The 27,933-nt window shown below is 37.1% G+C and overlaps 1 protein-coding gene across 1 annotated transcript in view; it reads right to left on the bottom strand.

The window, feature by feature from the left end:
* Nucleotides 1–3,834: 3,834 nt before the first annotated feature.
* The window catches only part of SEPTIN10 (septin 10), a 61,597-nt gene continuing 37,498 nt past the window's right edge, over nucleotides 3,835–27,933 (bottom strand). Inside the window, 8 exon segments of the mRNA XM_019663829.1 lie at nucleotides 3,835–4,813; nucleotides 4,815–4,830; nucleotides 5,980–6,062; nucleotides 6,604–6,791; nucleotides 11,545–11,677; nucleotides 22,530–22,698; nucleotides 23,949–24,045; nucleotides 25,651–25,812. Coding sequence (XP_019519374.1) covers nucleotides 4,663–4,813; nucleotides 4,815–4,830; nucleotides 5,980–6,062; nucleotides 6,604–6,791; nucleotides 11,545–11,677; nucleotides 22,530–22,698; nucleotides 23,949–24,045; nucleotides 25,651–25,812 — 999 coding nt within the window. The 3' untranslated portion in view covers nucleotides 3,835–4,662.

The raw sequence follows: 27,933 nt of genomic DNA, 5'->3' as shown, positions 1-27,933 counted from the left end.
AGGTCAGAGTGATGCAGTGTGAGCACTCAACTCACACTGCTGGCTTTGAAGAGGGCATGGGTTATGAGCCAAGGAATGTGGGTAGCTTTTAGAAGCTGGAAAAGGCCACGGAGGGGTTCTGACTTAGAACACAGCCCTGCCCAAACCCTGATTTTTAGCCCTGTAAGACCCATGTCAGCCTTTTGACCTCCAAAACTATAAAAATACTGTTATTTTTAGCCACTAAATTTGTGATAATTTGTTAGAGCAGCCATAAAAAACAAACATAGATGGTGAGGATGTTAGAAACTGCCCAACTTTTCCTTTGTGGTTGAACCATTTTGCATTCCCACCAGCAATGTCGTGTGCTCTGGTCATTTCATATCTTTTTTTGTTTGTTTTTGTTAGTGTCAGGTTTGTTGTTTATTTTTAATCTTAGCCATTCTATGCCTCTTTTCATTCTTCTTGGTCTTTCTTGTCATGGTTCTTCAATCTTAATAATCTTTTAAGAATTCAATTTTTTTTCTATTTTATCAATTCCTGTTCTCATCTTTATCATTTTTCTTTGGGTTTAGTTTACTCCTTCCTCTTTTTGTAACTTCTTGAGATGTAATGTGTAGAGCATTGGTTTTCAGCCTTTTTCTCCCTCCTAATACTAGCATTTAGGACTATGAATTTTGACTCCTAAGAATGACTTTAGCTGCTTCTCACAAGTATATAATATTTTCATTACCATTCAGTTCAAAATATTTTCTAATTTGCTTTTTGATTTCTTCTCTGACTCATGGGTTCTTTAGTATATTTCTTAATTTCCAAACATATGGAAATGTTTTAGTTACTAGTGATTTCTATCAATCACATTATGATCTGAGAACAGTCTTTACAATGTAATTCCTTTAGAAAGTATTGAGGCTTGCTTTATAGTTGAACATATAGTCAATTTTCATAAATGTTCGAGTGTACTTGAAAATAGTGTATATTCTGTGATTCTGAGGTACATTGTTCTTTATATGTTCACCAGGCACGTTATTAAATGTTTTCATCAAGTCTCCCATATCTGTAGCAATTTTTGGTCTGTTTGTTCTATCATTAACAAGAGGTGTGTTAAAATTAAAATCTCCCACCGAACGTGAATTTGCTTATTTCTCCATGTAGTCTCTTCAATTTTTGCTTTAAATATGCTAAGGCTACGACATTACATACACATTTGGAATTGTTATATATTTTATTTGAAGTGTACATCTTCATCCCTAACAATGCTTTTTGTCTTAAAACTTTTTTAATATATAGAAAATACGGCTACACGTTAGCTTTTAGTTAGGATTTGCGTGATGTTCCTTTTCCTATCTTCCATAAAGACAGAGAAAGTTTTAGACCTCATGTGAAGTGCATGAGTTGATTTTTAAAAACTTCATCTAAAAAAAATTAGAGCACACAGTACATGTAATTACTGATTTATTTGGGTCTAAATCTACTAAATTACTAAATGCTTTTGGGTTGTCATACCTATCTTCTTTTATTTTTTTGGATTATCATTTATTAGATTAGTTTTCTTTTTACTACTTGAAAATTATATACTTTACCACACCTACATGCACTATTACTAAGTCTCATGTTACCTGGCTGACTGGGACTTTTATCCTCTTCCCAGTTAGTGCAAGATCCTGAGATCATCCACACTATTCCCCCAACTTATATACCACTGTAGTGCTGTATTTTCGTTCTCTCTAGATTTCTAACTCCATGAGATATATTCATTGTTTTACACAATTATTCATTTAGATTTAGCTAGATGACCACTTCCATTACTATATATTCCTCTGTGCATCAGTATTTTTTTAAATGCCACTTACGTTATTTTATTGCATACTCAGTTAAGAACTACTGGCCTAGACTGTAGTGACTGATCGGCCGGCCTGTCCCTGCCCTGGTGCCTCCTCCCCAACACATCTTTCCTGTGAACTCTGGAGAAATACCTGACCATGTGAGGTCGTATCTTTCCATAGCTCCTATTGCCTGCGAATTGGTCTTACCAACTCTTTCTTGATCTGTTCCATCCTTACCTCTAAAACCTCACCCTCACTCGTGCCCCACATCTCCCCTATACTCACTATTCATATTTAGCTACTTTCCAAGGGGACACAGGTTTCATCCAAAACATGCTGTTCCTTGTATCTGGATTGCCTGTCTCCATTTCTACATCTGAGGAACTGTTGCCAAGCCTCCCAGGCCCAGTCGCTTCTCTGATGTCTTCTTGTGGGTAGAGACAGGAGCCCTTTGGAGTACTCGATGCGTAAATCTGCTGTCTTGTTCCTGGCTGTGGTTGTCCCATGAGGACATGCACAGCCTCTGAGGCTCAAGAGGAACACGGGACCTAAATTGAGTTCATCTTCAAAATGGGGATGATGATAATAATACCTGTAACACTTTTTCTTTTGTGTTGTTTTGAAGCTGAAATCATAGCCTATGTGAAAGGACTTTACAAATCAGAGTAGTATGTACAAAGATTAATGGTTGGTAGCGAGAGGCAATTGTTTCACATGCTTTATAGAAAAAACATTTAAAATGTGTCTAGTTTTATTTTGTTCCCAGGAAATTTAATGATTTAAGCATCTGTGGACAACAGCTCATTTTGTAAGGCGTATTTGAACATATAGTGCAATTATTTTTAAAATGTTCGTTCTTTGCAATGCAACTTTTTAAAAATAAAATCATACATGGAATCCCAAATACATGAATTCAATGAAAGATGCGCCTTGTGGCTGGAGCACATACAGTGACTCTGTCTCAGAGCAGATCAATACAAAATGATTACCTTCTGTTAAGTGCAGAGTCTTGCGCCGCTTTCCATAACCTTTTTAACAAAAACTTGAATAACTTTGTTTTAACATGCCAACAACCAATCTGGCATTTAAAAGTAACTTCATTAAAGTTGAGGATAGCTGTTCGATACAGAGTTCGCTCTAATATGGGTACAAATAACGACCCGAGCTTCTGGGAAGGCACCGTCCTCGGCTAACGCTTAGCGCTGCGGAACTGGCCAGGCTCTGTACCACAGGCTACCTGCCTCAGGGACTCACCCTCTCCTGCTCCACCTGCCAGAACTTGGGCACGACTGATACTGAGAAGAAAGGTCAGGGCTTTTTCTGTTATACTTATAACTTACTTTACTCAAGTTTTAAAAGGTTGAGACATTTGTGCATTTCAAATGTAAAAATGGAATGTAAAGCATTTGTCCAGAAAAATTGTGCTATGAAAGGCAAGGTTTCATTTGCAACATATGCAACTTCATGAAAAAAACACTATTCAGAATCTGACATAGGCCAAACATTTTGTTGTATGAAAAATACTGGTAATATACCTGTCTTAAAATAATTCAAACATGTAATTAAATGAACTAATTCTGATAAAAGTGTTTCTTAAGATGACCGTTTATAAAAAGAAAAGTTAATGAGTTTTTGTTTCTTTGTCTTGTCCCTTTGTTGCTTTCAGTTTTATATCCACATATCAGTGAAGTCATATGGTTCTTGACTTTTTCTGTCAGACTTATTTCTCTTAGCATTAAAATCTCAAGATCTATCCATGTTGTAGCGAGTGGCACTATTTCACCTTTTCTTATGGCAGACAATAGTTCAGTGGTTACCAGAGGGTAAGGGGGGAGAGGGGATAGTAGAAGAGGGTAAATGTATGGTGATGGAAGGAGTGAACATACAACATTGTATGGTGGTGAACATACAATGTGATATATAGATGATGTATTACAGGATTGTACACTTTAAACCTACGTAATTTTACTAACCATTGTCATCCCAATAAATTTTAATTAAAAAGAAAAAGAAAAGTAATTTAAACATGTTTTAGTAAATATGTAGATATATTTTATTAGTCAAGAGTAAATGTCAGCTTTATTGAGAATATCTGGGTACAAAAAAAATGAAAAATTATATAACTATGACATAAGAAAAGTTAATTGTTCTGAGAATATTACTAAGGCACTGAATTCAAATATCCCTTGAGATATGAATTATCTAAATTTTCATATCTTTAATATTAGATGTTCAGTTATTTTAAGAAATATTTTTAATAAGATAATTAAAATTTTGTTTGCTCCCCAGAAGACAGAGTTCTAAGCAACAAGTATGTAATACATCCTAATGAAAATACTGTGATTAACACCCATGTTCAAAGGTATTTAACACTAGGAAACAGGTTTATATACCTGGATGTTTCTACTTATAAACATATTTTGTTTCCTCATAATAATACATCAACCACAATAAGGCACACTAAAGCATGGAAGGCGATCATGTTATATAAAATTCGATACAAAAGCTCAGGATCATGTTACCAACTGGATAACTGTATCAAAAGTTAAAAAGTTCTATAAAACTACTGAGAGGTCAGGTCAGTTTCAGGTACATAATACATTTAAAACATAGTCCCAAAATATTACTTTCAGTATGCACCAAAAAAACGTTCATCTTGGAATATACATGCAATCAGCCATAGTATGAATGAGTTCTGTATTTTCAATGGCACTGACACTGCTCTGTGGTATAAGGCTGTGCAAAGTGACAGTAAGTGAGCAGCAGGAGAAACGATCTAGAGTCATCACAAATCAGCAACTTAAAAACTTCTAACAATAGTGAATCTATAAGTGCTATCATCCACTCTGGCTTATACTTAACAGTATTTTTCCATACATGGCAGTAACTGTCCGCATTTGCCAGATACAGAATAAGTGATACAGCAAATAAAAACAGCAATAAAATCACAGCATACTTCTAACATTTTAATAATTCTTGCTTGTGATGACTTTCTGTGATCTGGAGCCTTTACATAAAATTGGAGCTAGAAAGAGAAAAAAAAATCCTTTTGAATGGTACAATAAAAAATCATATAGTAAATAAAAATTACTAGAACATTAGTTTTACAAAGTTTTTCCAGAAAGAGCAAATATATATCTGATATACTATAGGGTATCTAGCTATGGAACTTTGGAAAAGAACAAAAAATCCCACCAAACTCTATTTTCTTGAGGATGAATTCTGATCTCTCAAAAAAGTATGGGCTTGGCCCTGGTTTTGTAAACAACAGCACATACCAAAGTTTCCCAAGAGGAGCAGGGTGACAATTTCTATCATACAAAGTAAATGCAAATTATCTTTCATATATGAACTAAAATGGGGAAATCCAATTTTAGTAATACTGGATTAAGATGACAAGATAAGAAGGTAAAAGGTCCCTTAGCTTTATAATTCAAAACATATTGAAAAGCATTAATAAATTATCTTTTGAAATTCAATGCTTGAATAAAACATAGCTATTACAAATCATATTCATTCGTTTGACAAATAATTACATGCCCACTATGTACCAGGCACTGTTCTCGGCTCTGGGGATGGATACATCCATGAACAAAACACAGATCCATACCCTTGTAGAACTTATACTAAAGATAATACATGAGAACTCCCTCTTTCTTACCCCCAAAACTATATAATCCACAGGTCAATTAAATACACCAAAACCTTGTGGATTTACTTCTCCAGAGTTCAAAAATGGAAAGCTACCATGGACCAACATTACGTTTTCCTAACTATTTTGAAATTGAGTTACAATATTCTGAAAATGCTGGGTTTGAAATAAGGTGTGGTGATAAAATTAAACTGAAAGTGTTGCTCTATGAGAAACATAAGGAGGACTTGAAGCTGCTAAAGCAGAGATAGTTGGAGTAAACTGAGGCAAAGACCCACAAAGGAACATTCTCAACAGAACAAATCAATGATGAATTTCAAGAACAGTCAAAGAGGCAAACTGACAAGGACATTTTAAGTGGGAGAAATAAAATGAAGGACACAAAGTAATGAAAGAGGAAAAAAAAACTTATTTTCTAAAACTTGGGTAACTTTGATTTAACACATACCCCAAACCTACAAGCTTTGGGATTATCATCCAAATGCTACTCATGGCCGCCCCGCTTACTGGGGCCCCCTCTACCTTCCTCTGTATCTTTACGTCCACCACTGGTTTCACAAGCTCTGACATCAAAGCACAGGAGTTCGTATCGATAGCCTGGTTCCCTTATTAAGATAAAAATTCTCACAAAATCATTATCAGTAGAATTGGTTAAAAAAAAAAAAGTGAATCTAAGAACTAGTTCTTATCAAGTATTATTTTATATCTGTGATTTCATAACGAAGTATATAGCTTCCATTAGACATGAAATTCAACATAACTAACGGTGGGTCAGTAGTTATTAGATGCGTAACAGGGCTGCAGGCTTAGCTATGAAGAGCAGCCCATTTTTTTCCCCAGGTAACTGACCCTTTTTACACTGTGATGTATTTTTGTTTGTTTGTTAATCCATTCATTCACTCACTGATCATGCCAAATATTTATAGAGCACCTAATACACACCAGGTGCTTTTCTAGATGCTGGGTAACAGCAGTGAGCAAGAGGGACAGACAAGGTCTCTGCTCTCAAGGACCTGACATTTTAGTCCCAGGAGGCAGACAGGGAGTAAGGAGAATGCTGAGAAGCAATGTGAAGATCAGATAGGGCAGTGAGACAGAAAGTGGTGGGGAGGCGGCTCCCAGCGGCAGTGGGAGGGGGTGACTTACTTCTTACGGTCCTTGTCCTTCTTCAGGTTGCCGCCCGTTGCCATATAGGTTTGATTCAGGAATACATCGGAGGTAGCTTTCTTTTTAGAGAAAGAGATTATTTCTTCTTCCAAAAGTCTTCTCTTTTCTTCAAGCTTCATTCTCTCTTCGTGGTGAATTCTTTTAAGGTGCTCAAATTTGGCCTGGAGCTGTGAAACAAAGGTGCGATACTCACTAATGACACAGAATGGCAGCAAATGCACAGGAAGGTTCTCTGGCTCAGAAACGCAACTGCGAACGCTAACCTCCACAGTCATCCACACAATCTTCTTGGGGTCCCCAAAGTCCATGCTTCCAGGAAAAATGTGCACATGGACTTGCCTTAGTAACTTTCATTTTAAATAAGGTCCCATGCAAAAAGTGCATGAGAAAAATGTAATAAAAAACCACAGCCTCATGAACGAACCTCAGTCTTTAAAACACTTGACCTTTTCTTGGGAGTTTTTATTTTCTTGCTTTACAGTTCCTCCACAAAGCCTCTTCAAGTAAAGTTTCTAAAATCCACGCTCAATAAAAGTGAGGGACACAAATTACAGAAGCAAGTTATCAAAAGGGAAAAAACCCCCGCTATTTTCCAAATAAGTTATCATTTGTAGTAAACAGTTGTTGAAAGTTATACTGGTAAACCTGTTTGGGAAGCAAGTGTCAAGCGTCAATTTAAATCAAGAACCTCAAAAATATTTTTTTTCCACAGTCATTGACTTTGAAATTTAAACCGAATCAAGAAATCCTAAATTCAGAGAAAGTTTTATAAATACTCACTGTAGTAGAATTTACACTATAATGTAAACAAAATAGCCTGTGTCTAATATTGTAAACAAAATAAATTTACACCAAACACACTCCATGTGGCCGTTAAGTGAGTTTTGTAAAAGTTTATAACATTACAACATGAGATTTCACTGACTTAATTGTTGTTTATCTGAAAAAAAAAAAATTTAGGGACTTGAGTGGACTCCATATGAATCAGCCATGTGCCATGCCTGCCATAAACACAAGTATAGCATCTAAATCTAGGTCCAAAAAAATAACTTTTTTCTTGATCCTCTGGTCTGTTTAGATAAACTTTCGTATTTTCCACCCTGGGCAGCAACCTAGCATTCATATAAAAAGTAGAACTTGGTTTCTAGAAAAGACGGCATATAATAGTTGAGGAAATACTTCACTAAAAATAAGAGGCTAAGGGTAAAAATTGAAGAGAGCTAAACTCCAACCTAATAAAAGTTAAATCTTCTAAATATGGAATAGTGTTTAGTGAGCCAGTAATCCTGACAGGAGTATTTAAAAAGAGACAGAACAAGGTTGAAACAGATTAAATAAGGCCATTCTACCCTACATCCTTTTATTCCTGAGGATGTCATTTCAGAGAAGCATTAGTTCCTTAGTACTTGCTTATTTAAATGGTTCCTACTTCTATAAAAAGATATATAAGTGTGGTACGTGTGTGTGTGTGTGTCAGAACTCATCTGTCCTTCAAAGCAGTGGTATAAATAGTCTACTGCTCTCTGAGCATGTGTACATCCCCTATAAGTTTGGGAGAGGAGTGGTGTGGACGGTAAAACTTGGAAAGAAAAGATGTAGGGGCAGATTTATATTATGTGCATAGAGATATATTGGGGGTGCCAAAGAAATGTATACAAGTGGACACTTTGGTCAACGTTGCTCAAGCAGTAGTTTGCTGTAATTAGAAGTATCTGGATGCTGATGGTAACCACTTTGAGCAGCTCTTGTCATTGCAGAAGTCAAACATGACCTGTATTCATCTTTTGTTATTGGTATATATTGAGTATTACAATATAGTTTTCTTTCTTAAAATATGTATACTTTTTTTTTGGCATGCTCTGTCTATCTGATTAAAATGCATACTTTATACATGAAGCACTCACTTGTGGTTCCATTATTCACTGCAATAGGCATTTCATTCAAACTTATTTTCAAATACTAACCAAAAAAGCTAGAAACAGGAGACCTTCTGTGCTGTTGATAACTACTCACCTATGCTCTTAAGACTGTTATCACCAATATGGTACACTGCTATATCTTTTGTAAATACTACTTCTAAGGAATACATTGTGTTGTTCAGTGATCCTTTTCAATGTATCCATTTTGGGACATGAATGCTAGAGACAACATTCCTCCCTTAATGAACTAGTAGACATCTTTCCTCTGAGCTCTGTACCTCGCTGTGGTCCATTCTGGCCTTGACCACCTGGACGGTGAGCTGTCTGTGTTCACTGGGAAGTTACCCTGTGCCACGGCTCTCAGCTCGACCCATGTGCAAACCGCTCCTTCCTGCTCTTGTTACAAGGCACTTGTACTGTCGTGTTCAGGATTATAACGTAGCTGTATTTTTTTTATTGAAAATCATCTAGAATACTTTTAGAAATGGAGAGGCATTAATAGTAAATGAAAAATTAGTGAATAGACTTATAAAATGGGGAAGAAGTAAGGATTTAATGACACTTATGGGCTTTATTTGAGGGGTAAATATAAGCTGTGTACTTTTTCTTGTAGTGGGGGGAGGGGAAGGGGAAATATGAGTGACATATAATAACATGCCTCACTAGTACATCTAGAGTGATGTTAATAAAGATGTAGAAAAGATAACAAACAGTAATTTGAGATAACATTTGTTCTGTGCATCTCCCTACTTTAGTTATCTAATGTTCACAGCATTTTCAGCTAACTATATAATCAAATCCAGATTTTTACGAAAGATAAATTAAGAGGTATTTGTTTGACAACAATATTGGCAAGAATATTTTAAATAATAAGGTCCCCTAATACAGAATTAAATAATGTTTTGGGTTACCCAAATTATCTTTTTATTCGTGACTCCCAGTATCTTAGTGATAGAACTAGCTTTAAAATGTCAGCAGCCAAGTACTGGGTGACTAAATGTCCTGGTTCGCCCAGAAGAGACCTGGTTTACACCCACCTGTTGTCCCACTGTAATTATTAAGCCTCCTTTCCCTCTAAAACCATACTAATTAAGGCAATAAATTATACTGTCTTCCTTAGTCCTTCAGTGATGATTACGGGCTAGATTTCCTTCTTCAGCGTACTGACCCTGACTCTAAAGTATTAACGACATTGCTTTTACAGCATGAAAACTCGTCGTGAGGACCGTGTAATAGTTATGAAACAGACCAGTAATCTATTGCTTCTAAAGCTATATAATGAAAAGCTTAGAACTCCTGTGACAACTTTGGTTGTTGATGCCTTAGATTTAAATTAACTTCTTCATTAGTTTAATATATACCCTTAACACAAAAAAGCATCTACTGACAAACAGTATTTCTCTTTTTCTTTCAACCATTTGGTCACGCTGAATTTTTAATTTCCTTTTAAATAATACATATTTAAGCAAAATATTCTTATGTAGGGTTTTAAAAATTAAAACTCATCTATAAACCACTTCTACAAATTCTCTCCTCACTGGAGAAACTAAGGCTCATTAAGACAGATAAACTCTTGAAAGAGTTTTACTCTACTACCATCTTAAAGATGAATCTACTAATTGAAATTAAAATCAGCATCCTTATTTCTTACTCGTCACAACTCCTTCCTCAATATTTGTATTTAAAAATAACTCCAAATACGGATTATTCTCAAATAAAAGAGACTAAAGAAACAGAGCACCCAAATGCAATAGGAGACCTGTGATTTAATTCTGATTCAAAAACAAAATTAAAAAATCACCAAACTAAAAGAAATAATAACAGACAATCTTGAGACAACTGGAGAAATTTGAATATGGGCTGGAGATTAGGAGATTATGGCATTCCTATTCATTTTCTTAGGTGTAATATTGCTACTATGGTTATGGAGGAAAATACACCGAAGCTTGAGAAATGCACACTGACATGCCTAGAGATAGTCTCATGACATCTACAGCCAACTTTTAGGTGACGAGGGAAACACACACACACACATGCATACATACACACATAGAAAATAAAGCAGGCAGAGTGTTCATTGCTAAACGTAGGTGTGGGGAGGGGCACGGGGCATTCTGTACTTCCACTTTCCTGTCATTTGAACCGTTTCAAAATAAAAGATCAAAATTCATTATAAATAAGATATAGTAGATTATTAATTTCATAAAATCACTTACTACAGGATTCATTTAAATATCAAGGGCTATAAGTGTACTTGAAATAATAAATTTGTAAAATTAAATTACTTTACAAATAACTCTTCAGGAACTCTTGGTGTTATCAAGTTCATCCGCATTAACATTTGTCTTCTAGAAATTCCTTTTTGTAGCTCCTTCCTTTTGACCTGCATCTTAAATGTGGCCATTTACTTAAAAGTAGCCATTACAGTTAGGTCTACAGGTCTATAGAAAATAGCTTAACATAAATAAAACTAAAATTGTTGCTTGAAGAACGAGAAGCAAACAACACTATAGGAATTTACTGATTTTTTTTGTGTGTGTGGCAAGGCTATCCAAAGGTCATCTAGGCCAGTAACTCATCCAAAAGCCTGAGTTCAAAGTCAAAATGCTACTTAACAGCTTTCATAGTTACACATTTCATGGCAAAACACAATTCCAACAACTCTCAAAAACTCTCAAAAAAAGGCTTTATAAAGCCAGAACTAAAGTATTTCTGGCTTGTGGTTAAGATATTTGAAACACTTCTTAGTAAACCAGTCTATTACAAGTCCTTGGTGCACCAATTTCAAAGGAAAACCATTTACTCATAAAGGCCAAAATTTTTATTTGATTTCAGATTATGATTTTTTAAAGTCTATATCCAAAGATTATGTGTTAAAATAGCTACTTTTTAAAGAGTAACAAGCCAGTCTCCAAAAGCACGTCAACTAAATTCTTAAGATAAATCCCCCAAATTAATAGGAACCAAGACAATACAAATCCCATCACACCAGAGTACTTGCCTCTCTCTCCGCTTCTTTCAGTGTGGCTTCCTTCTCCTTTACTCGCTGCACAAACATCTGTTTCATTTCTTCTTCCTTCCTCTGACGCTCACCATAAAATTCGTGTCTTTTGGCTTCATAGGTCTCCTGAAGACTAAAAATTTATTTGTGGTACTCTCATGTTAAAAAGATAATGTAACAAACTTGTAAAACCTCAAAACATCTCAGGTTAAGCCTCATAACTACAACAATATGTACCAATGTCCTCTTACACAGAGCAACTTGAAACATGAAATTTCCTACAGCATGAGACATAATAGAGAGCACTAGAATTTTGGAATCTCTGCTTTATCAAGTCCTTCACAATAAGTACTCTCACTTTACCTCAAAGGAATTCCTCTTTCAATCCTTGTTAATCAGCATCAGTGTGTCTGGAAAACTGGAAGTCTTGAAGTGATCTCTGACTCTTCCCTTACCCTCATCTCCATATCTGATCACCAGGGTTTGTGAAGTCAGCCTGTGACCCTGAAACATTTAAATCGTCTTCTTTGGTTTCTACAGCTATCCTGTTATAGCCTCACTTGATCTTTGTCCTTTTCTGTCTTCACTATTACAATAATCTAACAGATCTCTGGGCTTTTAGTTCCTCTTACTTTGTTCTTGCACAAAGCCTTTTTTCTCTGCACCAGAGTTATGTTATCTTCAGAATAAGGTCCCATCTCCTTTAAACAGCTCTTAAGAAACTTCACAGTGTGGCCTAATTCCAGCTTTCCAGATTCATTTCTTTTCTTTCTTTTTTTTTTTTTTTTTAAAGATTTTACTGGGGAATTGGGGGAGGGAACAGCGTTGGGGAATCAGGGAAGGGGAACAGACAAGTTGCTGTCCTTTTGTTCTTTAGTCTAGTTGTGGAGGATGTCGCTTCACTGGCCCATGTTGGTATTATCATTGCGCTCTTCCCGGGTGAGGCAGGTTGGTCGCCGGCCATTGGACGGCCGCTCATGGCGGCTCTTGGCAGCTCACGCCGGCTACTGGCCGCTCACACTGGCTGCCAGCCGCTCATGGTAGCTTAGGGGAGCCCACTGCAGCCCCACTGCAGCCTATGCCATCGCCGGCAACTCCAGATTCATTTCTTACCAAACAAATCCAAACCCCGGGAGGTTCCACCAACACCAACCTATTCACTGTTCCTACAATATGCCACGCACTTCGTGTATTAGTTTGTTGCATCTGCTTCCAATGCCATTGCCCACTTCCCAAACCCCCATTCTACCCAGCTAATCCCCTGTTCCTCAAAGCCAAAGTCAAACGCAACTTCCTCTGTAAAGCCTTCTCCATCCTCAGCTGGAAGTAACTGCTCCTTCCAGGCACTTCCGCGGCACTCTGTTGATACCTCTTCCTTGGCATTTATAGCCTACTTGCTTCTCTTCTAATAGGTCATCGTCTTTGTAACCCAACTCTGAAGCAGAGCTCTTTAGACAGGTCAGTATCTTCATCAATGTTCATTTAATCACAGAAATTGTCAGGATGTAGAGCCGAATTTAACCAAGCACTGCAAGGACTGTCCTATTTAAAGTGTGATGAATTAAGAAATTTTACTAATTTTAGATATTATAACCGGAGAAATAAATCTTTTAAGTGTAAAATTCTATCAGTTCAAGGGAAAATAGAGTGAGACAGTTGCACAATAGCTATTATGGCTGCTGGTGAGTGTGTGGTAGACATAGCCTGTATTGTGAGATGGAAGATCCTAAACATCTGTAAAAGCAAAGCTTACAGAGGTGCAAAATGCTCTAGATGACCACATAAAGGCCTCAATCTCAAGGAGGCGTTTTACTTTGTGCCAGGGTTTTTTTTTTCCCTTCTATTTTCTGTATTTGTTTTGGTTTCATTTTAAAGAAGCCTCTAAATCTACCAGGCTGCTTTCACCATTTTCGGAAAGCTCACTACATTTTGCTGGTCCTACACTAGGCTGATAGTCTTCAATGACAAATGTGGTTTAAATAACCGTATCAAATGTACGTTTTTAAAAAGTTCTCATTAATCTATTTATACAAGCACTTGAGTTGCTTAGGAGGAAAATAAATCTACCCAGCAAAGAGAGAAGAAAGACCTAACATTTGTTGAATAACTGCTACCAGCAAGGTACTTTTCTGGAAACTTTTCACTATCTAATTCCCATAGCAACCATGAAAAACAAGCATTAATATTCTGTTTTACAGGTAAGAAAACAAAAGCTCAGAGAGATAAAGTAATCTGCCCAGAGTAACATAGTTGGTAAGGTCAAAGCTGGGATTTGAACCAGATCAGACCTGCTCCAAAGCCATAGACGTAAGGACCATAGATAAGATGACGCTGAAGTGATGTCTCAGCAAAAGACAAAAAAGTGATGTATGGTTCCTGCACATTTTCTATCACACTACACTGCTTTCCAGCTTTGACAATGCAAATTTATAAAGCCAATTGCAAGAAAAGAGCCTGCGCTATCTTTCAAAAGGTGGTAAAGAAACTCTTAGATCTGAAAGGAAATGGTTTATAAAGTTAGTGTTGTAAAATAAATGCAACCATTGTTTACTATCATGGATTTATTTATTAAACAAAAGTGAAAAATACTTTTCTTGCTATACTATTCCCATTTCTAGTATAAAAGTAGCTTGCTGTCATGAATATTTAATGTAACATATAGCTATAGTTGCAAATGTCACTGATTTAAAACAAAGTTGAAAACCAAAAAAGGATGAAAAAAAATTCTCAGATGCTCATTTTCATCGAGAAAACCACTCCAGTCCTTCACTTTTATGTATGTTTTTCCATTTCTACTGTAGACTACATGCTTAGAAGTTACTATTTATTTCTTCAGAGTTCCAAAGACACAAAATTTTATGACAAACAAAATTATGCCAAACATTTAAGCAACACTAAAATACTACAAAACTCTTCCATTCAAAACTACAGGTCCCACAATACTTCAAGGACAGTGACTTTCTACTTAAATGTTACAAGATGACTGACTATAAGGACAAGGCTGGTGCCCCTCCCCCGCCCCACCCCCACACACTGAGAGCTAGTGCCCCATCTTTCTTGCTTGTCTGTCCTCTACAAGCAACCTACAGCCACTGCTCCCTACCCAGTCTGTACCCTGGACTACATTGAAGAAATCTCCTGTTTCAATTTTTCCATTCTTTTTCTGATCAGTAAGCAGATGCTCCCCAAACTGATGAAATGCTCAAAAAAACGGATGTTTTCAGCAATCTTTGGCCGTGACTGCCTACCACCTGTCTGTCTCCTTTTGGTCTCATTGCTCTGATTCCCTTTTGGAGCACTACCTCGCCTCCATGGGATACAGCTGGTGGGGCAGTTACTCAGGTCCACGCCCACCCCTACCCAAGACATGGGTACATACATGTCTTCAGTTGGGCCTGCTGGACACTTCTTCCTGGGCTCTGAGCAGAGAACAAAAAGGCTACAAATAAATGGTTTCAGTTTGTTTACTCCACTTTCAGCTCTAGAATAAAACTGGTTTCTATGTGTTCTAAGTCTTCCCTTTGAATCTCTAAGGCTTGGCCTGTGCAGTCTTCCAACAATTGCTCTTTTTGTTTTAGATGGAGTGGTTTTCATGATTTTCAAAGAACTGTAAAGGAAGCAACTGGACTGTATTACTCTGTTGTACTTCTGATCCTCAACGTTAGCACAGCTGACCTCTCCTTTTTTCTTGAAGTCCCCTTCATTTGGCTTCTAAGACATGATGCTGCTGATTGTCCTCCTTCCTCTACCCAAGCCTTCTCGTCTATCTGCTTCTCCAGCTGACAAATATTAGAGTGATTCGAGGCTGTTTTCAAGGTAACTTTCTTTCCAGATGTACTTCTCTCTCCAGACAATCTCGTCCAAACTCAAAAATTCAATTAACCATCTAAATGCCTATGACTCTTCAGTTTATTCCTTTGGCCCAGCTCTCTCCTCTGAGCTCCAGATAAATATCTGAAGTGCTTATTTGGCATTGTCACGTGGATGTTTCAAAGGAAAGCTCAAAGGCAACAGGTCGTGCCAATCACTGCTGCCCCACAAAAGAGCTAGTCTACCTCCAGAAATACCTATCTTGATGAATGGTACAAACATCTACCTAGCCAAGGAAACCATAAATCCAGGAGATCGTAAATCTTCCTTTATCATTTCTGGCATCTCCTATTTCTTTATCTTATCATATCCAAACAATTACTAACTTCTTTCATTTTATTTTCTAGATGTTTCTCAAACATGACCTGTTGTATTCTCATTGCTATTACTTTAGTCCCAGCAACACTCTCCTAACTGGTCTCTCCTAAGCATCTTTGCACAACCCTTTAATGCCTTCTTTACATAACAGCTAAGAGTGATTTTTAAATTGTAAATATGATATCATTCCTTCAAAGGCTTTCCCTTTCTCTTAGGACAAAGACTAAAATCATCACCAGGGCTTCCATGGTTTGACTCCTGCTTACCTGTTCCCTTCATCTTATGCCACCCCACTGTCTCCTCTCCAGCTGCACTGATATTCCTCCAGAGTCTTAAAGATGTCATTCTCTCTCTGCCGTCACATCTTTGCATGCTCGTTGTCTTGCTGTTTTCCCCACATTATTATAGCTAAAAACAGTAACTGCCTCAAGGAAGTCTTCCCTAATTTTCCAGACTAAATCAGGATACCCTACCACCATTATACACTGTCTCTCCTTTAGTGCACATTTCACAACTGTAATTTAATGTGCAATTAGTTGTTTGATCTTTTACCTCCCCAAAAGAAATGTAAACTACATGCCAGCCAGGGCTATGTGATCGTACTCATTATAATATCCCCAGCACCTAGTCAAGAGCCTTATAAATAGCAGACACTTTTAAAATGCTTATGATTTTACACAGTAGTATTCACTATTGATTCCCAAATTATTATCTCAGCCTTAACTTCTCCCAAGCTCCAGATTCATTTAAGTAATAATCTACTCAAACTCTTTAACTGAATATTTAATAAGGAACTTTCATTTAACATGTATAAAACCTCTCAATCACTAACCACAACATCTAAAATATACCCCTTCCCCAATCTTGGTCATATCAATAAACATCACCACCATTCACCTAGTATCTCGTCAAAAACAGTGACTGGAGTCATCCTCGATTCCTCTTTTTCCTTTATATCTTATATCCAACCATCAATGAGTCTTATTAATTTTACTTTCAAATTACCTATCCTAAGACTGCCTCTGACCACGACATCAGCCTCCTGACTTGGTCTGCTCACTTCCCTTCTGACCACATCCCCATACTCTATTCTCTACACAGGGCCTGAATGTCTTCCTCCCACTCCCATCCCAGAAGCTCTACAAGGGCAGGGTTTAATGCCACAGTGCATTTACACCCAGTGACGAGCATCACGCTGGGCAGATGTCAGACAAACAATAAATATCTCGGTCAAGATGGCAAAGTAGGTAAATGCTCTACTCGCCTTCTCCCATGACCACATCAAAATTACAACTAAATTAAAGAACCACCCTTGAGAGCCACCTGAAGACTAGATGAATAGAAGTCCTATAACTAAAAGTATACAGAAGTCACGTCAAGACTGGTAGGAGGGGGTGGGGACTTGGAACAGGCAGCCCCACTCCCAAGTGTGGCAGTTAAGAAACAGGAGGGGTAGCTCAGATGTAAAGTCCCCCCTGAAGAGCATGGGGTCCCAGCCCCACACCAGGCTCCACAGCCCAAGGCTCTAATGCTGGGAAGAGAAATTCCCATAACTTCTGACTGTGAAAACCAGCGAAGATTGTGGCTGAGTGAGACAGAGAGCGGCTGGAGTCCCAGGCGTTCCTTCTAAAGGGCCCGCAAACAGACTTACCTGCTGACAGACAAATTTGCTCTGAGCTCTGGGGCAGCAGCTCAAAAAGCATCAGGAACATATGGGGAAGAACTGAATTGTGACTTCAGGTCAAGGGCTGGAGGGGCAGCTTTCTCCCAGACAGAAGTGCTGGCAGAAGCCACTGTTCCTTTGTTGAGCCCTCCCCCACCAGTGTGCAGTCTGAGTCTCCATTGACCCGACCCGGCTAACACTGTTTGCCTTGCTCTGGTTATTCCCTGAGGCCTCGTACCACCAACTGTGGGCCCACCCAAGTGTATTCAACTGCTTTTTCATACAAATAGCCTGTCTCAGTTTGAGCTACAGACTTTCCCAAAATATCTCAGAAGTTCACAAACGCCAAACAAGCGGTGTTTGACCTCGGTGTGCCCCGTACCTCTTGTTAAGCAACTCCAAGCCTGGGACTAGTGGAAGCTGACCTTGGTTCACATCTTGGCTTCACCCAGGTACCTCCAAGCCTAGTACAAGTGATACCGATCTGCAGATCACTTTGTAGCTCCTACCAAGTGGCCTCAGGCCAGGCACAGGCAGCAGCTGACCCTGGCCTGCACCAGAGCTCCTCTCAAGAGGCCCCAGAACCAACACACCTGGTAGCCAGCTTCAGACCACACAAGAACACAACCCAACCACCTCCACAATGACACATCCAAAGGGTAAACCTAGCAAGTATCAGACCCTGCTAAGCAAATTCTGCTCTGTGGGGTCAGCAACTGCACAACAGCTCCTCCACTATAGTCACGACCAATTCTCACAGTCAGTCAGCCTGAGGGTCAGTCCCTCCCACTGACATGCCAATAGCAATCAATGCTCATCTATAATAGAAGGGCACACACAACCCACACAAGGGATATGCTACAGCACCCAGCTCAGGTGACCAAGGAGACTGTGCCACAAGGCTCCACTGGACACCTACTACATAAAGCAACTCTACTAAGACCAAGAGACATAGCAGATCTACCTAATGCATAAAAACAAACACAGGCAGTCAGCCAAAGTTGAGGTGACAAAGAACCATGTCCCAAATGAAAGAACAGAACAAAACTTCAGAAAAAGGACTAAACAAAATGGAGACAAGCAATCTACAAGATGCAGAATTTAAAATGCTGGTTATAAGGATGCTGAATGAACTTGGGGTAAGGGTAGATGAACTCAGTGAAACCTTTAACAAAGTGATAGGAAACATTAAAATGGAGATAGAAAACATAAAAAAGAACCAGTCAGAAATGAAGAATAACTGAAATGAAGACTATATTAGAGGGAATCAATAGTAGATTAGTTGAAGCAGAGGATCAAAAAAAAAAAGAATTACAAAAAAATGGGGATAGTTTAAAGGACCTCTAGGACAACATCAAATGTACCAATATTTGCATCATAGGGGTACAAGAAGCAGAGAGAGAGCAAGGAATTGAAAACTTATTTGAAGAAATGATGGAAAACTTCCCTAACCTGGTGACGGTAATAGACATAAAAGTCCAGAAAGCAGACTGTCCCAAACAAGATGAACCAAAACAGGTCCACACCAAGACACACCATAATTAAAATGCCAAAGGTTAAAGATAAAGAGAGAATCTTAAAAGCAACAAGAAAAAAGCAGTTATTTACCTACAAGGAAGCTCCCATTAAGACTGTCAGATGATTTCTCAACAGAAACTCCGCAGACCAGAAGGAATTGGCAGGAAATATTTAAAGTGATGAAAAGCAAGGACCTACAACCAAGATTACTCTACCCAGCCAGGCTATCATTTAGAAGCAAAGATAAAGCGCTTCCCAGATAAGAAAAAGCTAAAGGAGTTCATCACCACCAAACCAGTATTACAACAAATGTGAAAGGGACCTCTTTAAGAAAAAGAAGAAAAAATAAAAATAAAAAATATGAATAATAAAATGGCAATAACTACATATCTATCAACAATTATTTTTTATAAAGTCTTTTTTTTTTTTTTTAAGCTGAGCCATCCTGCCACCTGTTGGCAGCTCAGCGGCAACTCAGCTCGGGCCAGGAATCGAACTGATGACCCTGTTGCTCAGAGCTCACACTCTTGAGCTCTTAACCAACTTAGCCACTTGGCTGGCCCTTATCAACAATTACTTTAAATGTAAATGGATTAAACACACCAATCAAAAGACATAGGCTGGCTGAATATATAAGAAAACAAGACCCAGGGCTGGCCGAGTGGCGTGATGGTTAAGAACTGGCTTGGGACGCCAGAGGGCCCCGGTTCGGATCCCACATATGAGGGCCAGTGACACTGCCCTCTACAGCTAAGATGCTGAACAACAGCTCAACCTGGAGCTGGGTCGCGACGGTGTAGGCTGCAGCCCCTGTGGCAGTGGGTTGCCATGGGCTACCGTGTGTAGCCAGCAGCCAGTGTGAGCAGCCAGCAGCTGCCGTGAGTGGCTGTCCAGAAGCCAGTGACTGATCTGCCTCTCCTGGGAAGAGCGCAATGATGGTGCCAATTTGGGCCAGTGAAGCAACGTCCTCCACAACTAGACAGAAGAACAAAAGGACAGCAACTTGTCTGTTCGCCTTCCCCCAATTCCCCAGCGCTGTTCTCATCCCCCCAATTCCCCAATAAAAATCTTAAAAAAACGAAAACAAGACCCAGATATATGCTGCCTACACAAGACCCATTTCAGCTAGAAAAACACATACAGACTGAAAGTAAAGATATGGAAAAAGATATTTCATGCAAATGGAAATTAAAAAAAAAAAAAAAGCTGGGGCAGCAAACTTATATGAGACAAAATAGACTTTAAGATACAGGCTATAACAAGAGACAAAGAAGGCTCTAACAATTCCACTCTGGGTATCTATCTGAAGAAATCCAAAACACTAATTCAAAAAAGATATATGCATCTCTATGTTCACTGCAGTGCTATTTACAATAGTCAAGATATGGAAACAACCAAAATGCTCATCAACAGACAATTAGATAAGGAAATTTTGGAATATTACTCAGCCATAAAAAAAGAATGAAATCTTGCCATCTGTGACCAAGTGGATGGACCTAGATAGTATTATGCTGAGTGAAATAAATCAGGGAAAGACAAATACCATATGATTTCACTTATATGTGGAATCTAAAGAACAAAATAAATGAACAAACAAAACAGATACAAATTCATAGAAACAGAGAGCATTTTGATGGTCACCAAATGGGAGGGGCATTGGGGGGCTAGGTATAAAAGGGAAAGGGATTAAGACGTGTAAACTACCAGCTATATAAACAGTCATGGAGATGTAAAGTACAGCATAGGGAATACAGTCAATAATATTGTAATAACTATATATGACATCAGAAGGGCACCAGACTTATTGGGGTGATCACTTCGTAAGTTATATAAATGTCTAATCACTACATTGTACACCTGAAAGTAATATACTATTGTGTGTTAACTGTAATTGAAAAATAAAAATTATTTTAAAAAAATAAGAAAATAAAATACAAAGTAATGGAATTTTTTTAAAAGGATTGATGAGGTTTAAAGTAAATCTGTTGCTAAAACATGCTCTTGTAAATTTCTATGAAAAGGATCCAGTTTTCGTAAAAATCCACCTTTATTTTCGTTTTGGTTTAAGCTGCAAATAGGACTACGCTGTTCATGGTTTATTTTTTTAGGTTTTATATATGTCTTAGCCATTTTCTATAGCATTTATTATCTGTATTATACATTTGATATTTATGTTGTATCTGAAACAATAAACATTGATTGCCAACCCAAAGATAAATAAACAAAATATTGCTCATCTTTGGACCAAAAAAAAACAACAATAAATATCTTCTGAATGACTGAATGGGAATATTAATTTAAATGCAGATTTTTAGGCTCCATCCCTGGAAATTCTGAACCTGTATGTCTTAATCATCCACAGATGACTGATGACTGATCCACCAGGCAACCTGAATTCCAACTCTCAGAGTACTTCAAGGTTGTCACACTAGCTCTCACTCAGGACCCATGTCTCATTAATGCACACAAAGACAGCTGAACTGACCATCAGACTTGAAAGAATGAGAATCGAACGTCCTCTGGGAAACACTAGAAAAGCCAACGCTAGATGATTTATCTTCAATAGAGAAAATAATTTCACCCGAATTGGCCGATAACTAGAAGAATAGCATGCATGAATAGGTGAGGAGGGGTTAAGTACATATAATTCTTAATTTATTATGCTTTCAGAGCTAAAATACTAATTAAATTCATAGATTGAAAAAATTAAAAATTCAACCTCATCTATTAAATCTTCCCAAAGTCATATGCAATAATAGCAGCATTAATTTAATGTTCTCCTCCTTTCTTTTGTTTTTTTATTCTGATGTAAATATTAATAGCCAGGAAAATGACTGAAATGCAAATAATTAAATGGAAAAGGAATCCTTAGTCTCATAACAGAGTTTAAAATAGTGTTTGTCCTAAAGATCTTGTGCTTTCCTCCATGCAAAAATTGTTCTGAAATGCTACATCAAATTTGATTTAGTGTATTAAGAATCAGAGTTTCATGTTTATGTATCTTATTAAAAAAAGAAAAGTAAAGTAGCAGCATATAAAATTACCAAGCAAGTTTACAATAACAGTTAGTGCTTATCGTAAGAAGATCATCAGTTTCTAAAATTCTTTTAACTATATTGTAATGTTTAAGAAAGTCTAATTTCTGACTCGCTACAAGTACTTTCATTCTTCCTTTATATTTTCCTAAATTTAAGTAATTTTAAAACATTCATCAGGATAAAAACCAAGTTTTAAAATTTATTTAATATGATTCACATTCCAGCTTTCTTTTATAATCATACATATTCTTTCATCTTTTTCAGATAAATAAAAAAATAAAACCACATTAAAAGAGTTTTTCTTTAATTATTCATTTTAGCAAATACTGAAATGTGAGTTTTTGCTGTATGTTCTTCCTTCTACTTAACTCTTTGAGTCAGATGAGGACTTAGAAACCCATAAAAGCGAGAAGGCTTCAAGTGATTTGAGAAGCAAAATAATTAATCATTGTCAAATGATTCTACTTCATATTGGGAGATTTCTGAAAAACACATCCTCCAACATGCCGGATATATAAAACAGCACAATCCTCTCTAACTTCCTCTTTGGTTGGCTTCTCAGAGAAATCCCCACTTACCTGAGTGGCTTATTCTCTGGGCCCACATCAGTAAAGCCCATTTCCTCCAGTTTGCAACGTCTGTAAAGTTCATAGTGCCTAGTGTGGGTCTGTTCTCGCAGGTCCTCCATGTTTGTACAAATGAGCATTTCCCGGAGCTTTACAAAGTCACAGTGGTTTTCATTTTCCACTAATCAGAAAAACAAGAAACAGCAACGCTAGTTTTTAATTCCTCTCACACAATTAGTATTTACTGAATAAATGAAAACATTTTAAATAATAAACAGCAAAATGATAAGTCTGATTAACAGCTATGATTGTTTTATACAAGTAACCAAGGAAGAAACTCTTGGTTATACACACTAAATTATAGGCAATGTTAATAATCAGACTGGGAGGCTTGCTTTAAATTTAGTAGCCAATAAATAAATAGGAAATAGGAATGAAATACATTATATTATGTGACCATAGCTCCAGTTATTTCACTAACATTGTGTAAGCAGTTTACAAACCAGCTTCAGTATATTTCACACAGTGCTTAAAAAGGATATGGAACGTTATTTCACTTCAAAGTAGTAAATTCTACATACTCAAGAATACCATCTTGCATGCTATACTTATCGAATTCTTTTTGTACAATGCCACATTTATGATCCTGGGTTAGACACTATTCACAGTTTACATGGTCCTCCAGTATTTATGGTAACCAGAAGACTACAAATAAATGTTACAGTTTAAACACAATTATTTTTAATGTCTTTACATATTAAAAATGTTAAAATTTTCAAGTGGCTCAGTTGGTTAAGAGCTCTGAGCAACAGCAGTTCGAGTCCCGGCCCGAGCTGAGCTGCCGCTGAGCTGCCAACAGCTAAAAAAAAAAAAGTTAAAATTTTCAATATGTTTTGTTAATCACAAAATTTGTCAAACAACAAAAAAAAGCATTGGGAAACCTGTACTGGCAAGGGTAATCTATTTCCCATTAATTAGCTTCACTATATCATTATATCATTATATTTAGAAATCCTCACATTTTTTTAGTTAGCTGACTGGTTTATTTGGGAAATAGTTGGCAATACTTTGGAGTAAAAATACATAAATTTATAAAGATGTTTAGTGTACCCTAGAATTACAAAGTAGTTAGTTTACATATCATGTTTAAATACTATTATTTACACTCAAATTTTGTTCAAAGTACTTGACCAGTGTGTCCCACCTTCTGAATGTCTTAGCACATCTGAGCAGGTAATGTGTGTGGTATAAGGTGGAAAATAGGAAGGCTCTGCCTGGTCTCTACAGAACTGGCTAAACAGAAGATGGCCAACTTTTCTGACAACCAGTCATAATTCCAAATAAGTATGACCTCAAAGAATGCATTATTAAATGCAACTTTGAGACTATTAGGGAACATAAATATTTCCAGGCATTGTTTATCTCCTTTACCTTGTACGACACCCCAAGGATACTGACGAGCTTTGACCATCTTATTTCCAACCTTTACCTCGTCCATACTTCCTACAACAGCAAATGGCAAGTGTCCCTGGAAAGAAACGATATCAATCACATCTCAGACCAATGTAATGAATGACTACAACAGTTTCATGAAAAGAAGAGAAAACTTATTAAATAGCAAACTTATGAAAATCGAATGATCTGCTATGCCTTCAAGTTTTAAAACTTAGCAGTGAATATGTGCCAATTGTATTACAAAAGTCATTTTCAGGCCCTATAAATAAAATTATTTACTGAGCATCCCCTATATGCAAGGTATGATGCTACAGAAACATAAAAAGAGAAGGAATTCTAGTATATGTATCATTTCCCTCAATATTATCTTTGCCCTAAAAGACAATGTTGAGGAAATGGCGAACGCACACATGCACATGCGCGCGCGCACACACACACACACACACAACTAGAGTAAGTATATATCTATTTAGTGTGTGTATAGATATGAAACTAATATAAAATAATATTTAAGTCCCAAACTAATGCTAAATATGGTAAATGTTACAGAAATTTAGAAAAGTAAGGGATCACTGTGCAGGAAGATACAACCCAAACTAGAGATGGATCAAGCAGAGTGGAAGAACTCGCTTGGGTAAGGAGAAGATTTTGAACAAAGATACAAAAGCTATATTTACAGTTAATGATCAGATTGGTCTGTCTGAAGCTGAGAATATAGGGGAAAAGACTAATGCAAAAAGTAGTAAGTATTATGTTTAATATTTAATAATTGACATTATTTAGTCTCTTAATTTTGCCTTTCTGAAAAATTATTCCAGGTGGACATAGAAATAAAACTAGATGTAAAGGCAATGTGACACACAGGAATTAAGATCACTTGCATTTACATTAGTCAGATTTTTAATATATTTAGCTGAAGTATCTTAAAAATAAATGGGAGTAAGAAAAGCCAGAAAAGGAAAAAAGGAGAAATGGAAGGAACAGTTACTAAATGTCACTGTGTTAGGCATTAAAGTTGTATCCTCTCAACAAGCCTTAAGATAGGTATTAACCCAACTTTGCAGATAAGTTAACAGTCTTGGGAGGTTAATAACTCCCATAAGAATATATGGCTAAGTCTGTCTGACTCCAAAACCCATGATCCTTCAAAATATAGCCAGATACTTAAGAAATTTGGTAGCCTGAAGAAAGTAACACAAAGAACTTAGTCATCTTCAATTATATTAAACTAAAAGTTATGTGAATGTTTAATATGTACATGTGATAATGTAAGGGAGAAGAAGCTTAAATACCAGATTGGAAAGATCTCCTTAAAGATTTTAAGATTCTAAAGCATCCAAGGGAGGCTATAAAGTCTTCTCATGTTTTTAAAGACAAGATAGAAAGCTATCTTTCCAAGGCAATTGAGTATGGTTCCACAAAAAGGGTTTCTCAGTCTCTCAAATGTATTACTTTATTTACATGAAAGTAGGGAGGAAAGAAAACAGGCTCAAAAATATTCTCATTATACTTTTTTCAACTCTAGAAAATAAAACATTTTCCTATACTAGACTTTTTGAAAATTCACCTTCTTTGAAGTCTTTTTGGAAGACAAGTAAAAATATATTAGTAGTAATATTACCTATAAATTACTTTTTTTCACATGTAAAACAAAATTTATATTCAGTTAGGAGCTCACATTCATTGAAGCATTGATTTTAGCAATAGTTTCATCATCTGTTGGGAACTGGTATATCTGGACGCCATTGCTGACCAATTCACTCATGAGCTTGATCTTAAACTTCTGTAATTCAGTTTTAGAAATTGTATCTGCTTTGGCAATCACTGGTATAATATTCACCTATTGAGATTAAAGAAAAACAAAATCTCATATTTGAGGATTTATTATTTCATCCTGCAGTTTCTGTATTCAAAACCACTAAATCTCTGACAAATTTTCTTAACCTCAATCAAGTGATGAGCAAACTATAGTCCACCTGTTTATATAAATAAAGATTTATTTGAACACAGCAAGGCCCATCCAATTCACATATTATCTCTGGCCACTTTCCTGCTAAAATAGCAGAGATGAGTAGTTACATCAGAGATCATGTGGCTTGCAAAGCCTAAAGTGTTTACCACCTGGCCCTTCACAGAAAAAGCTTACCAATTCCTGACCTAGATAATCACTAACTGTCATCCTTACCATACGAGTACACCCCTATACAATCATTCCTTAGATGCTGGCCTTACAATAACTGCTTTTAAAAAGCACAGCTCTGGGCCAGCCGAGTGGCTCAGTTGGTTAAGAGCACGAGCTCTGCGCAACAGGGTCGCCGGTTGGATTCCCACATGGGCCAGTGAGCTGCACCTGAGCGAGCTGCCAACAGGCAGCAGGATGGCTCGGCTGGTGGGAGCACGTGCTCCTAACAACAAGGCTGCCAGTTGGACTCCCGCATGGGATGGTAGGCTATGCCCTCCCACAACTAAGATTGAACACGGCACCCTAAGCTGCCAATAGGCAGCCGGATGTTGACTGGACTTGGAGCTGAGCTAGCTAGCTGTGCCCTCCACAACTAAAATTGAAGGACAACAGCTTGGCTGTTCCCCTTCCCCAATAAAATCTAAAAAAAAAAAAAAAAAAAAAAAAGCACAGCTCTTAGAATATTAATCCTTCATCTTTTTTTTTTCTCTTTTCAAAGTCTCTTACAATTCTATCTATACAGTAAAATGTAAGCAGTAAGTTAAAATCGCCTGCTTAATTCACTAAGAATTTTTTATTTCTTAATAATCTAATCAGTAAGTAATTAGGATGATTGACCCTCACAAAACTACGAAACAGCTGAAGTTTCTCATTCTGCCTCTCATTTCAGCAGGCCCTTTTCCCCAAAGAATTCATCCAATCTGTGACCCACTGTCCAGACATCAATGAATGGAAACTTTATGAATATCCACTGAAACTGCTCATGACTCAAAGGATTAATCTTCTCAGCATTATCTAAAGTCCTATCGCTGGCCAAAGAGGAAGAGAATTGGGGACAAGAAGACCGACTAACTTATAAAGCTAATTCTATAAGATGAATGTCCCCACAAAAGATTGATGTCTATACAAATTTAGGGGTTTGTAGATTTTTTGTTTTTATTTATTTATTTATTTATTTATTTTGTTTTTAGTGAAAAACTTCAGGCTAATTAGTCATATGTCTCAAGAGAGTAAGATATCAATGTTATTTTCAGAATGAAAGTAAAAAGTAAAAATCATAATTTCTATTCTTAAATTTTTTTCTCTTCTCCAATTTCACACTGATTTATTTACTCATATATTTGGATTTATTAGTCTTAAACATGCTCCAATGAAAGCAAAGATTTTTTAAATTATCCATGAAATAAATGACAGGAAACTTTTCAACAATTGTGGGTAAACAGCTTTCATGTTACATTAGTCAAAGTACATAAAAAGCTGATGCCAAGTTCTTGGTTTCAATATTATGGGCTTCAGTATTCAGTAATTATACCAAGTTAATAACTTATAATTGCTTCCACAATAAACAGCAGAAAGCAGGCTGTAGTGCAAGTGCCCAACATTAAGCTTTTTGATTGTAATAAAATTTTCTGACATTAAGTTTTTCATTGCTAAAGTATCCATTTCAAAGACATCAATCTTGAATAAATACACTGCTAGCCGTATGACAGAGGTGCTAGCAAAACAATTACTAGATAAGGAAACAGACCATCCCCATTCATGAAGTCCCCCTTTTAGAAAGCCTGGGCAACCTAAAAAACTGACCCCTTGAATGAGGCCACTTCTCCCTTCCCGCGCTCTAATTCCCACTCTTATTCTTTAAATTTGCCAATAAAGAGTGAACCCATGAAACCCTCAAACACCCCAACCTTGGACCCTGATTAAGGCAGAGCCCCAGGTTCACACTCCCTCCTTTTCTCTCTTTTCTTGACCTCACTATGTGGCCCTTTGGGTATACTG

Source organism: Hipposideros armiger, unplaced genomic scaffold, assembly GCF_001890085.2.
Source record: "Hipposideros armiger isolate ML-2016 unplaced genomic scaffold, ASM189008v1 scaffold_406, whole genome shotgun sequence".
NCBI lineage: Eukaryota > Metazoa > Chordata > Mammalia > Chiroptera > Hipposideridae > Hipposideros > Hipposideros armiger.
The sequence above is the reverse complement of the archived record's forward strand: the minus strand, read 5'-3'. Positions and strand labels throughout refer to the sequence as shown.